This window comes from Podarcis filfolensis (genome assembly GCF_964270895.1).
Source record: "Podarcis filfolensis genome assembly, chromosome: 6".
NCBI classification, from domain to species: domain Eukaryota; kingdom Metazoa; phylum Chordata; class Lepidosauria; order Squamata; family Lacertidae; genus Podarcis; species Podarcis filfolensis.
Window position 1 is genome coordinate 40,979,019 of NC_139609.1, and position 13,566 is coordinate 40,992,584.

The 13,566-nt window shown below is 45.5% G+C and overlaps 1 protein-coding gene and 1 long non-coding RNA gene across 4 annotated transcripts in view; one reads left to right on the forward strand and one right to left on the reverse strand.

The window, feature by feature from the left end:
* Positions 1–219: 219 nt before the first annotated feature.
* The window catches only part of LOC310764990, a 48,926-nt gene continuing 35,579 nt past the window's right edge, over positions 220–13,566 (reverse strand). For 2 of the 3 annotated variants that reach the window (XR_014549395.1, XR_014549396.1), the window contains one exon: positions 221–3,763. This is a non-coding gene — a long non-coding RNA (uncharacterized lncRNA). Of the gene's footprint in view, positions 3,764–13,566 lie in introns of all 3 variants that reach the window. The other variant, XR_014549394.1, reaches the window with a different exon arrangement.
* On the forward strand, positions 5,285–8,881 carry JUN (Jun proto-oncogene, AP-1 transcription factor subunit). The gene has a single exon (XM_083619387.1). The coding sequence runs from the start codon at positions 6,543–6,545 to the stop codon at positions 7,488–7,490; it is 948 nt and encodes a 315-aa protein (XP_083475513.1). The 5' UTR covers positions 5,285–6,542; the 3' UTR covers positions 7,491–8,881.

Here is a 13,566-nt window from a genome sequence, read left to right on the forward strand (position 1 = left end):
TATCCTGCTTTTCCTCCAGGGAGCTCGAGGTGAAGCACACACATCTCCCCCTCTGCATTTTATCCTCACCACAACCCTGTAAGGTAGGTTCGGCTGAGAGATGGCAGAAGCACACTTATTTCACTTCATATACTAAAAATGGTATATTTGTATATTATGAAGGAATATATGTAGTTTTGTATGCTACCTTTTTATTTCTGTACTCAGCATTATTATCTGTTTAGCTTTAAGCAGGGCAGCTTATTAGTATTGTCTTAGACAATGTTATATTGCTTTTTTAAAATACTTGATATTATGATTTATAATACATTTTTAGGATGGTTATATTTCTTCTCGTTACAAATAAACAGGTGATGGTGGTGGTTTTCTCTACAGAAGGATGCACAGCTGCCCACTCACAGGCTTACTCAGACATGCAATTGGAGACAGTCTGTAAAAGACTGAGTTTATGCTCCATTTCAATAAAAAGAATATTTTCTTTAGCATTGGCAAAAACAGACCTAAATGAATAGGTTAATCATGTAGATTTTTATGGTGCTTTTAAAAAACTGAGTTGCATGGCAGCAGGCCACAATTTCTTGATATTTATGTCTTTAAATTTTACTTTCCCTGAGCTACTTTTGTATTATAGCAGGCATAGGCAAACTCAGCCCTCCAGATGTTTTGAGACTACAATTCCCACCATCCCTGACCACTGGTCCTGTTAGCTAGGGATCATGGGAGTTGTTGTCCCAAAACATCTGGAGGGCCAAGTTCGCCTATGCCTGCGTTATAGCAAGGGGAACAGAGTACATCTGCTGAGTGGAAAGCTGAGATTTCCAGGACTTTCCAGAGCCAATACTGCCTGATATTTCAGAACATGATAGCCTTGTACATGACTGCAGGCCATATTATTAGCACATGATCCCATTCATGCCCCACGTCCCATTTTTCAACTTTTGCATGGAAATAACACCCTTTGATATGCCGAAACAATAGCACAATAATATCAGGTGTGGAGTTGCAACAGAGCCAATTGCCTCATGGTGCTCTGTGGTCCTGGTATTGGGTCAACACTGTTTCAATGAATGCCTTTCTTCAGCTAGATATTGAAGGGGTGATGATGTGCAAAAGCCACAGGTAGGAGACATGTGGGTACAGAAGGGGCATGATGGAATAGGCCTAAGGGCAGGACTCATATATGCCCTCCTTAAGAGCCACTGCAGAAGAAGCCATGTTGGCCCAAACCTACATGTCTCAAACAGGATAGTACGGATTAGCAGGTCTGCGCCCATATGATGATTGATAGTATTACACTTAATTGGACATGAATTACTTGGCCGTGTTACCTTTCGCCTCCTATAGATTGCCACAGTAGCATGCAAGAGACCAGTACTTTCAATTGACCACATAGCTTCCAAATAATTAAGAGCACAATTAATGGTCTGAAATATCATCTGCCAAAGGTACAGGCCTACATCTTGTCCTCAGAAGACTTGGAATGACCTGCTTTGGTCACACAGTCGACCCTTAAACGTCACATTTGTATATGAGAGAGGAAATCTCTGTCTCTGTTACATTAAGTGCTTACAAAAGGGAATTAGTGGGTGGTGAATAAATGGATAGCTTACTCCTGAGGTCTAACAAGCCCAACAGATACCATTTCAATGATGGCAGCATTGTACTGTTAGAAACTGAAGGATCAGTAACCATTTCTACGTAGCAAGCTAGATGTTTGAATGTTCATGTTAATGATGAAGGGCTGGAAAAAACAACAAATTCATAAAGTTGACGTAACAGAACTTGCAGATGGAGCGAGAAAGTGAACTAATTGCTAGAACAATTGGGCAATTGACTGAGAAAGAGCCTATCCAGGCCTTCACCCAGGTAGACATCCTGAAAAAGTCCAGGTCACTTTACTCCTGTTGTTTCCCATCCACCAAGCCTCCAAGGCAGCGGCTGAGAAAGAACAGCTCTCTTCCTTGTAAGCATGGCTGTGTGGGTTGCCTGCTGAGAGGACAGCAGTCAGAATGCTGTACTTGCACCTCACATCACTGCTAGGCCCAAGCATGGGCATAACCAGGATTTAAGGGGCAGGGGCAGAACCAAGTTAACAAACTGACCAATTGTGTCACAGGTAAGTATTTTTATTTACTTGCTTGATTTGGGAGGTAGGAGCAGCTGCCCCCCGCCCCTGCTATACCCATGGGCCCAGGCTAACCATACCAATTTGAAAGGTTTGCAAAGTTGAACTTTTGACTCTTCCTTTACTCTTTCCTCCAGTTCTAGAAGCAAATGTATCCCCACAGAACATAAACTTCCCAAAGAAATACTTGCGTGTTTGGGAGTAGATGCCTTCAAATGCAAACTAGTCTTTTGAACCTGAGATTTTCTGCCAACCAAATGATGTGTCCTGATGCTTTTATCTTAATACTGGGGTTGTTGTTGTTGTTGTATACCAACTTGTTATTTTTTGTATGAAACTGTGATTTATAAATGTATCCCACTGTAAATGGTTTGCTTTGAGAGCCATTGTTGTCTGTGATTGTTGCTGTCATGTTATCGTGGAGGAGCCAAAGGATGTTCACAAATGTATCTGGGCAGCCAATTCTTAGAAGAACAGTCCACAGGGCATTACAATTTACAGTGTTGAAGGCCTTGGTCAGGTCAATAAACACCATATACAGGGGTTGGTTTTGGTCTCTGCATTTTTCTTGAAGCTGTCAAGCGGTGAAAATCATGTCCATTGTCCCACTAGAAGGTCGAAAACCATTTTGGGTTTCAGGATTGAATCTGAGCCCTTCCGCTTACAATGCAGTCACTCTACCATAGAGCTATGGCACTTCTTTGAACACCTATGCGCACTTCTAGGAGAGTAAACCCAATGAACACAGTGGAACTTGTTTGCAAGTAAAGATGGGTAGGATCATGCTGTATTGTTATTAACAGCCCCATCCAAGCTGAAGGTAGACTCTGTTTCAGAAATGGGCATTGGTTGCAGATCCTGTTTAGTAGGATCTCTTCTAAGCTAAAATGAAAACATTTTCATTTCTCATGGTTGTAGAGAAGTTTCTTACCAATAATGTGCCAATTAAGCTGTCTAAAACATCAGCTATGAAATAAAGAAGCCTCAGGAATCCAAATCCTATGCACCTTTGCCTGAAAGCTCCTTTGATGCTGATGTAGCTTATGCATAAATTAAGCATCTGTTGGACTGTGAGTACAATCCTATGAACATTTCCTCTGAAGTGTCACTGCCTTTCTTTATTAATATTGTTCAAATGCCGCCCAACAACAGTGTTCTGTGGGCTGTTCATAAACCAAACACTAAAGTGCAACAATAAATTACAGCACTACACAATAAAACCAGTAAACAAACCCCAGCATTAAAAATTCAGCATTTGAGTCAAACACCACAGAGAAATAACCAGAGCCAATTAACCTATAAAAGCAATCTAAAGTTCATCGTTCACGATTTAAAAGCAGGGAAATGGGGAAAGCTATTCCACAGGACTTGCACCCAAGTAAGTGTGTTTGGAGTTGCCTCTGGAGCTTATCGTGGGTTTTGCTTTTGCTTTGTTAACATCCCCGTCATTCTTCGGCTGCTTGTAGAGTATTCTGAGATTTAAGGCAGCTTCTGACCCTGGGATAGAAAGGGTTAAGCTATGTGGGTCGGTAGCCAAAACTGGCCAGGTGAAGTCACCTTTCATGCGCCCTCGCGACTGGGTTGAAGCCGACGCTTCTCTTTCCGCTGTCCCCAGCATTTGAAACTAAGCACACCGATCTGAACCAAAGAGGGAGAAAAATAAAGGAGTGAAGGAAAAACTAGCAGGGATCGCGCAGACAAAGTGTTAACAAGTTCTTGGCGGGAGCTGGCCAAAACATGACGATTTTTGAACGTAAAGGGAGCGGGGCGGAATTGCAAACAAGCCGGAGATTTTTAAGATCTCTCGGAAAGGTCTATTGCACCAGTGGGCTACGAAGGAAGCCTTTTCGGCTGCACGCGAGTTTTCCTTTTTAAAAATAATGTCACTGATTCAAAAACAAACACACACACAGACCAGACCAGACCCTCCCCGCCTTGAAGGAGACTATCGCGCTCCGGGAGGATCGTAAAGCGGCAAAGCAGACGGCCCGGCGCAAGCACAGCTCTGCCCAAAGTGCCCACACCCCATCCCGGGAAGATATCCTTCGGGGCAGCGGCGGCAGTTGTGTTAAGGAAACGAGGTTTTGAGCCCCCTGCCCCCGATCTCCTTCAGCCTAATGTGCGGGCTCAGAAGCAAGAGGCAGCGAGTTCCACGGGACTGCCCCTCTCTCCAGCCGGTGAGCGCAGGACATCCCGATCCCGGCGCAAGCTTCCTCGGAAGGAAGCCGGTGCCAGCGTGATGCACTTCCAAATAAGTAGGCAGCCTCTCTATTTCTCTCTCGCCCCCTCCCTCTTGCCTGGAAGCTCTTAGGCTGCTGGGGAAGGACGCCGGAGGGGGGGGGGGAGAGCCCGGCGAGGCGGAGGAAGGAAAATCACGTGAGAGTCAGCCCATCGCACCTCCTCCCCCGGATCCATGTGCCGTGAAACAGCAGCAGCCCCGGAATCCTCCTTAAAGGACGCGATTGCCGGGCATGGCAGAGGCGGGAGGGATTTCTCAGAAAGCTACTTAGGACAGGACTGAAATCCCATTTAGCCAAGTCCAGTGAAATCAGGTGGCATCAAGCCTGGGACAAACTGCCCCTATTTCCCGCGGAAAGAGATAATCAATTAATCAATTAATATTTTTTAAAATTTCCTCCCCATTACTCTGCATAAAGTTACCCCTTTGGAACTCTACGCTTGATGATGAAAATGATGGATTAAATTAATAATATATATGTTTTAAATTTCCTCCCCAGCACTCTGCGCAAAGTTACCCCTTTGGAACTCGTGCGCTTGGTGATGAAAATGATGGTTTACAGTATTATTATTTCTACCCCATTACCTTTTGCCTAAAGTTGCCCCTTTCGAACTTTGCGCGCGTCGTCCCACCCCTTCTATTTCCCACTTGGTATCACCAGCGCCCCCTCCTCTCACATTTCCCACTTGGTATCTCCAGCCGCGTGCGCGCCCCCCCCCGATCCGCGCGCGCGTATCTATCCCTGCCCGGTTCTTCCAACCCGGCCAGAGCTCTTAAGCGGGTAACCAGATATTCAAAAACAATACGTCAGCCCACAATGCCCTGCACCGGAGCCCAGGCATTACCTCATCCCACAATGCCCCGCGAACCAAAGAAGGGGAAAAAAAAGAAAGAGGGCTGGGAAGCTTCTGAAGTGGGTGGGGTGGCCATGGAGATGGGCTGCTCTGCAACAGGCTGGGCCCGGCCGCCCTCCCTCCCCCTCCCCGCGTGAGAGGCGGCTGCAGCCAATGGGAAGGCCCCGGGGTGACATCATGGGCTATTTTTAGTGGGTTACTGCTCGCTGATAAGTGTTGGGCTCCACGCTGGGAAAGAGCTCAGAGTGGGGCTGAGTGCGCGGCAGAGGAGGAGGAGGAGGAGGCGGCTTAAAGCGGCAGCGCGCCCAGCAAAGCGGCACCGGGAAAGACACCCGCGAAAGCGGCAGCCACAGCAGAGACCGGGCCGGTTCGCGACGCGGAGCGCTCGAGAGACCCTCCCGTTGCTCCGCAAGGGAAGGGCGAGCGGACAGAGCCTCGCTTGGGCTGCGCGGCTGGGATCGTCTGCCTGGGATCTTGCCCGGACGTGTTTGATCGGACGCCGCCGCCGCCAGCGGAGCGACAGGTTTCCGGAGCCTGGGTCCCCGGAGGAGAGCCGGTCGTGCGGAGTCCGGGGACGCAACTTCTCGCCGCAGCTTGTTGATCGGAGCCCGAAGTGGGGAGCGACCGAAGTTGCAGCAACTCCCCCCCCCCCACTGAAAAAGAAAACTCTTCGTTCGGGGCGAGTCAGTGACTGAGAGCCACTCCGGTGTCGGTGGGGAAAAGAGACTGGAAAAGGGGGAAAAGCGGAGAGGACGCGAAACAAGTGTGTTTGAAAACTCGCGAACACTCCGGCGCAGCATAGGACCCTCCCACGAGGAGGAGGGAGGCATCGAGGAGTCGCGGGGGGAAAGGAGGACTTTTCCAAAGTTGTGGGACTCGCGAACCTTCATCCCCCCCCTCCAATTCGGAGCGATAAGAAGCCACGTTTTAACTCCTGGGATTCCTTGGCCGGGAGTGGGAATTCCGCACTTCGATAAAGAACTTTATTCCTCTCTTTTTGGGCGAGTTGTTTTTCTGGAGCTCCGCACTCTTGATGACTGCGCTGAACCTTGTTCTTAGCTGAGGAAGCCTCCGCTTGTCAAATCCAGACCTCCTTTTTGGAGTTTGGGGGCGGAAAACGGGGACAAGCGAGCCAATGACTTGTGGCAAAAAAGCCAGACTTTAATTCATCACCTCTCTGTGTTCTTCTCCTCTCGGAAAAGCTGTTTGAAAAGTTTTTTTTAGAGGGGGGGAAAGGGTGGTGTACGCTGTGGCACAGCTTCCTCTCCTTGTTTGTTTGTTTGTTTGTTTGTCCTAAGTAGGACCAACTTGTGGACTGTATTCTATGACTGCAAAGATGGAACCTACATTCTACGATGATGCCATCAATACGACGTTCGTGCAGCCAGAGAGTGGTACTTACGGATATAATAACCCCAAGGTGCTGAAGCAGAACATGACTCTCAACCTGGCTGACCCTTCCAGTAACCTGAAGCCCCACCTGAGGAACAAGAATGCTGATATCCTGACTTCCCCAGATGTGGGCCTTCTCAAGCTGGCCTCTCCTGAACTGGAAAGGCTGATCATCCAGTCTGGCAACGGGCTGATCACCACCACGCCAACCCCAACCCAGTTCCTCTGCCCCAAAAATGTCACCGACGAGCAGGAAGGGTTTGCCGAAGGGTTTGTCAGGGCGCTGGCGGAGCTGCACAACCAGAACACCATGCCCCCCAGCGTCACCTCCGCTGCCCAGCCTTCAAACACCGGCATGACCCCCGTCTCTTCCATGGCTGGAAACAACAGCTTCAGTGCCAACTTGCACAGTGAGCCTCCGGTCTACGCCAACCTCAGCAACTTCAACCCCAACGCACTCAACACAGCGCCGAGCTACAATGCCAGCAGCTTGAGCTACCCTCCACAACATCACCTGAACCCCCAGATGCCTGTGCAGCATCCTCGGCTTCAGGCTCTGAAAGAAGAGCCTCAGACTGTCCCAGAAATGCCCGGGGAGACTCCTCCCCTGTCGCCCATCGACATGGAATCCCAGGAGAGGATCAAGGCTGAGAGGAAGCGCATGAGAAACCGAATTGCGGCCTCCAAGTGCCGGAAAAGGAAGTTGGAGCGCATTGCCAGGTTGGAGGAAAAAGTCAAAACTTTGAAAGCCCAGAACTCGGAGCTGGCATCCACTGCCAATATGCTGCGAGAGCAGGTTGCACAGCTGAAGCAGAAGGTCATGAATCACGTCAACAGTGGGTGCCAGCTAATGCTCACACAGCAGTTGCAAACTTTTTGAAGAGACTGGAAAGTAACTTGTGTGATGGGGCAAAACTAAGCAAAAAAAGAAGGAAGTTGGGAGGTGGAGAGCTTCACTTGGGGGGCGGGCGGGAAGAAAAGTCTGAAAGGCATTGATTCCGGAGAGTGCCCCCCTCTTCCCCCAAAGCATGCGTGGAGAGAGACTGGTGTGCCTTTTGGTTTGAGGTGGTGGCAAACCAGTTGACAGTCCAGCTCCGCAAGGAGGGCTGTTCTATTCAGACGAGGCATGAAGCAGCCTTGTGTTACCTTTTTCTTTTAACATTGACCAAGACCTGCATGGACCTAACATTCAACGATCATTCAGTATTAAAGGTTAAACTGCAGTAGACACTGTAGATTTGCTTTCTCTAGTACTCCTTAAAAAAAATAAAAATGGGGAGGGAGTTTGTGGGAGGCTAACAACAGAAGCTGAACTATACTGCCTGCCTTCAAGTCGAGTTGTGTATGTACATATATATTTTTTATTTTATGACAGCTGATTAATGTCAATAAAACTACTTCATGACTTTGTAAGTTATTTTTATGTTCATTTGGGTTCTGCCCAGTATTGTTTGTAAATAAGAGATTTTTTTTAGCAACCTTTGAGTTTTTTCCATTTGTAATAAAGTATATAATTTTTTAAATGTTTTTTTTTGTTCTGAACAAGAAATGCATAAAGGGTTGGTATGTTTTCTTAAAAAAAACAATAATAAGTCACCCACTTTCTTTGATTAGTACCATTAAGACAGGCATATACAGAATGAACTTGTGGTTAGATGTTAAACTATTGTTAACTAGTGCTGTAAAGGGGGGGGGGGAGCCCAACACTTCTGTAACAGTGCAAACCTGTCCATGCCTACTCAGAAGTAAGTCCCATTGAGTCCAGTGGGACTTGTTCTCAGAGCTATATCCATAACAGGATTGCAGCTTTAGCAACAACAAAAATGTCTTTTGGCATTCCTGATTTTAAGGTGCTATAAGACTGTTTCTTCTATCCTCTATTAACTGGAGGGCACATAAATGACCCCCTGTGCTGGAAAGAAACATATATCCTGCCTGTTTGATCAATTGAACTTGCAGTCTGTATGGTCTACAAGGAGCTAGTGACATAGTTTTAAAAACTAACTGAAGTAAAATAGGATGGGCAAGAGTAGAGTTCTGTTGCATCCACTGCTCTGCACCATGAGTTATCAAATGTAACTGGTCATTCCCAATTTATGTGTCCAAGTTAAGCAAATATTCTTTGCCTGAAGACAAGGAAAAGTTTTCAAAAAGGGAACGTTCATCTGGCAATTTGTCACCTTCATGTTTTTGTTATCTAAAAGAGTCTCTGTTCATGAGTATTTATTGCTATGCCTGTTGTCCAATAAAGTCATTCTATTACTCTTTCAACAGATTTGAATTCCTTTTCCCGCTTATGACTTTGTTTCACCAGAAAGGGGGGGTGGGAAGGCAACTTAAACTGGTTGGTGTGTTTTGAAACTTGAGCCATAAAATGCCCTTGCATTTTGGGCAGAAAGACATTAAGATTATTGCTCTTTTGTTTTTCAATAGAAGATCTTCATATGCAGCAAAAAGAGGACTAATGTGATCCTCAGTCTGCTGAAATGAATGAGACTTACTTTTGAACATATATGCCTAAGAATGTATCTTAAGGTTGCTATCCTATGATCACACTGCGTTTTAACTTAGTGGGATTTACTTCTGAGTGAACACATTTAGGTCGGGCTGCACGTCCCAGTTTTTTCTCCGGGGAATACAAAGAACAGTGTCCTCTAGCTAGGTTTATTTGGAAGCAAGTCCCACCCAAGTTGCAGTCCTATGGAAACTTGCTAGAGAGCAAGGGTTTTCAAACTTGGAGCTTGTTTCTAAGTAAACATGTTTAGGTACATGAAGTCTGTTTAACAAGACACTTGAGTAATGCACAGGTTCAGTGTAATTCTAAAGACATTTCTTTGGAAGGCAGTCCCATTTATTACAATGGGGCATCCTATGTAGTAAACATGGGATTGTAATCTTAAAATGCACCTTTATGCACAATTACTTATTAGTACCACTAAATGTGTTAGGACTTCTCCGAGTAACCATAAGATTGGGCTGTCAAAAATATTTAGCCGAGACCAAGTGTTACTGCATTTTTGGGGACTTAGAAAACTCACAAGGCAAAATGTTTTCTTAGGTTCTTCAGATTTGCAAGAGAACCTTTACCTCGGCTGAGGAGAACATCCCTTGCATGCAATAGGTCCTGTATTAAATCTCGGCATAAGCCTAGTGAACAAGATCTCTTGTCTGAAAGGCAGTTTCCTATATTCCTAACTTTCCTCAATACTGATCTGTGTAACTTACACTTTCAAAATTCTAAAGCTATTTTTGAATTCAATTACTTTTGATCTTGTTAAACACCCCCCACCCCTCTTTAAAACTCAAGACATTAGCAGGTAAGAGGTATTGGTCCATTAAAACATAATTCCAGCAGTGCCGGAGACTGAGTCTTGGGAGTTAACCGATTCTTGACTACTGAAGAAAAGAAGCAGGTTATGTCTGTCTGATGAACGGAACCAACCAGGCCTGTATTAGAGTTGCAACCTTTTTTTATTTTTTAGAAGGTGGGGACAAGATTTGTTTGATTGTACTTCCTGACAAACAGACGTTCAATGGGTGTAACTCTTCCTTGAAAGTAGGAATATATCCTTGCCTGTCCGTCAGCTGTTCAATGTATAGCACAAAAGGGGACAGCTCTAGCTGAAACAATATGGCCTGCAAAAATCGAAATTATTTTCTTTTAAAAGTTTCCTCAGTGAATCACAACTCACAAGGGGTTCACTTAGAAATAAATGATGTTTACCTCAAACCTACTAGTGGGATAGGAGAGCTGGAAAAAAACCCAACATCTGGCAACCAATGTACCTCTTTGGTTTCAGATAGACACAAGTTTTCATGGCCTTCTAGTGGCTATGATGGCTCATTCACCAGAAGTAATGTATTTAGCGTTAACTCTGGAAGTGTATATTCGATTCTGACCAAACGAAGCCTCTTAGAGCAAAACATACACCAGGAGGCTTAGTTTGGTCAGAATTGAGAGAATTACACTTCTAGAGTTAATGCTAAAGACATTGCTTCTGGTAAATGAGCCATCATAGCCACTAGAAGGCCATGAAAACTTGTGTCCCGGGCTTTTTAGACTCTACCCATGTACTATCCGAAACCCAAGGAGTGCATTGGTTGCCAGATGTAAAATCTATTCACATTATTTTCAGCTCTCTAACCCCACTATAAGGACACAGGTGGCGCTGTGGTCTAAAACACAGAGTCTAGGGCTTGCTGATCAGAAGGTCGGTGGTTCAAATCCCCATGAAGGGGTGAGCTCCCGTTGCTCGGTCCCTGCTCCTGCCAACCTAGCAGTTTGAAAGCACGTCAAAGTGCAAGTAGATAAATAGGTACCGCTCTGACAGGAAGGTAAACGGCGTTTCCGTGTGCTGCTCTGGTTCACCAGAAGCTGCTTAGTCATGCTGGTTACATGACCCAGAAAGCTGTCTGTGGACAAACGCCGGCTCCCTCGGCCAGTAAAGCGAGATGAGCGCCACAACCCCAGGGTCGTCCGCAACTGGACCTAACAGTCAGGGGTCCCTTTACCTTTATCCCCACTATAATTCTGTAATGCCTTCAGCATTGGGATGAGGGGGAGAGCAAATCAACTTTGTTATTTCATATAGGCTGCACCCGCTGGATTTCTGCCTGTTGTGCAACAGCTAGAAAAGAAGCTTGCTGCCAAAGTTCTGAAGAGTTCGAAGCTATTTTCCTCCAACTCTTAGGAGCCCAGTGCCCCTAAGTGGAATAATCAAGCAATAATGTTTTGGGGTGGGTGGGTTTGATCTTGTTCAGATTCTATATTCTGCCATCCTTGCATGAAATAGAATATTTTAATAATGGATACAGACTTTCTGTTTCCAACTCGTACATACTGGCAGGTATAATGTTGGGGCGTATTATTTGCTTACTGCTAAGTAGATGTATACGTTTGTATCAATAGTTACCAAACAAAGAGTTACTGGGAGGATCACAGACTGCTTTGCTGAGTGTACATACTGCTGAGATAGGCAACCCGGAAGGTAGATGATTTTGACCATATGTGGAAGCAGGCAGCAGGGGAGTTGCACAGCATGGCTAGGTGTGGCTTTGCAGCTACTTAGCAAGAGCCAGCTAGCAAAATAAGTCCAGCTACCTGGGGAGGTAAAAGGTGTAACTCTCACCGCAGAGATCTATTGTGAAAGAGTTCTAAAGCTTTCATGCTGCTCTGGAACCACTCTGTATACATTGGGCACACCCAGAAGTTGAGCATCTTCTTGCCATAACACCCCCATTTTGAAGGCTTTTGGACTCTTAGTGTTGCTGCAGTCGGTTTTTAACAGCCTTACCCATGTGAAAAAACAATCTCCACACAAATCTAAAGAAGGAATTCCTAAATGTACCACGATCTTCTTTACCCCCCCCCCAAAAAAAAACATTGCTCGAGTGTCTCCAAATGTAACAACTAAATGTGCCAGCCCACTTACTGGTCTTGAAGTCCAGGAACAAAAAGAGACCCATTGGCAGGGGAGGGCTTTATTTCTCGCAAGCCGCCTCCGACTTTGACGTTATGACAGACAGAAATCCAGTATATAAAGTCCCAGCATTGAGAGGCAGTGATTGCAAAACTTTATGGGTTGAATTTCTGCCTGCCATGCAGCTGTTTGTGTCACAGTTGCCCTGCCAGCCATGGTTAGTATAGCTTAAATAAAGAGTGGTTAGTAATAATAAATTTATTTGTACCCTGTCCTCCCCAGCCGGAGCCGGGCTCAGGGCGGCTAACATCATAAAACTAATTACAGGTAGGTAGCCGTGTTGGTCTGCTGTAGTCGAAACAAAATAAAAAAATTCCTTCCAGTAGCACCTTAGAGACCAACTAAGTTAGTTATTGGTATGAGCTTTCGTGTGCATGCACACTTCTTCAGATACACTGAAACAGAAGTCACCAGACCCTTATATATAGTGAGAGGATGGGGAGGGGTATTACTCAGAAGGGTGGTGGGAATGGGTGATTGGCTGATAGGTGTGGTAAACCTGTTGACTGTTAACGACTGCAATTGGTCTTACAGAAAAACTAACACAGTATACAAAGAACATAAGAACAGGCAATCAATTAAAATACATCTCAAAATTAGTTCAGAGCAAATTAAAATCTGGACAGATGGCAGTCCACAGGTAAAATTGAGAGTGGTTAATATTCTCCAAGGCCAACTGTTACCACTGGTCTTATAAAGGACCTGCGAGCGGGCTAGGAGGCCTCTTTAATGCTTGTTCTTATACAGAAAGAAGAATCAGACTGAACCCCGACCAAAGGCCTGGCGGAACAGCTCCGTCTTGCAGGCCCTGAGGAAAGATGTCAAATCCCGCAGGGCCTGGTCCCTTGTGAGAGAGCGTTCCACCAATCAGGCGCCACGGCCGAAAAGTAGTAGTCATGGATAGCTTTATCCTCAATGAAATTTGTCCAATTCCATTTTAAAGCCAATGGGGTAGGTGAGATTAGACCAGACATTTAAAAATCCCACCTTTAGCATCATTGTATAGGAATTTGAGTGGCCTGAAACAACATTGTTAACATGGAAACAGCACAGAACTGATGAATGCACATGAAATTAAGTACTTTACACGGGGTAGCCCTGTGGCAAGTGCCCCCTAAAATGTACCTGTCTCATGTGAATCCAACACAGCCAGTCAGTCAACACAGCAACATGTCTAATAATCATGCAAAGAAGACAGGTAATCCTCGTTTTAGAAATAAAATGTTAAGTAGCACATCAGACAAGTGGGACAGTAAGCAGGCATTGAGAAAAATGCCACTGGGATCCCGTGATAGTTGTACACCATTCTGGATATCTTAATGTCAACTGTACAGTCCCCTATCAGTCAGAAAGCATTTTGTATTTAGTTATTACACATCTGAAATGCTTTTCAATCTAGCTCTCAAAGTCCACAATACTTAGATGTCTGTATTGCTATTATATAATAGCAAAGTACCAAAACTGCTCCAAATGTTT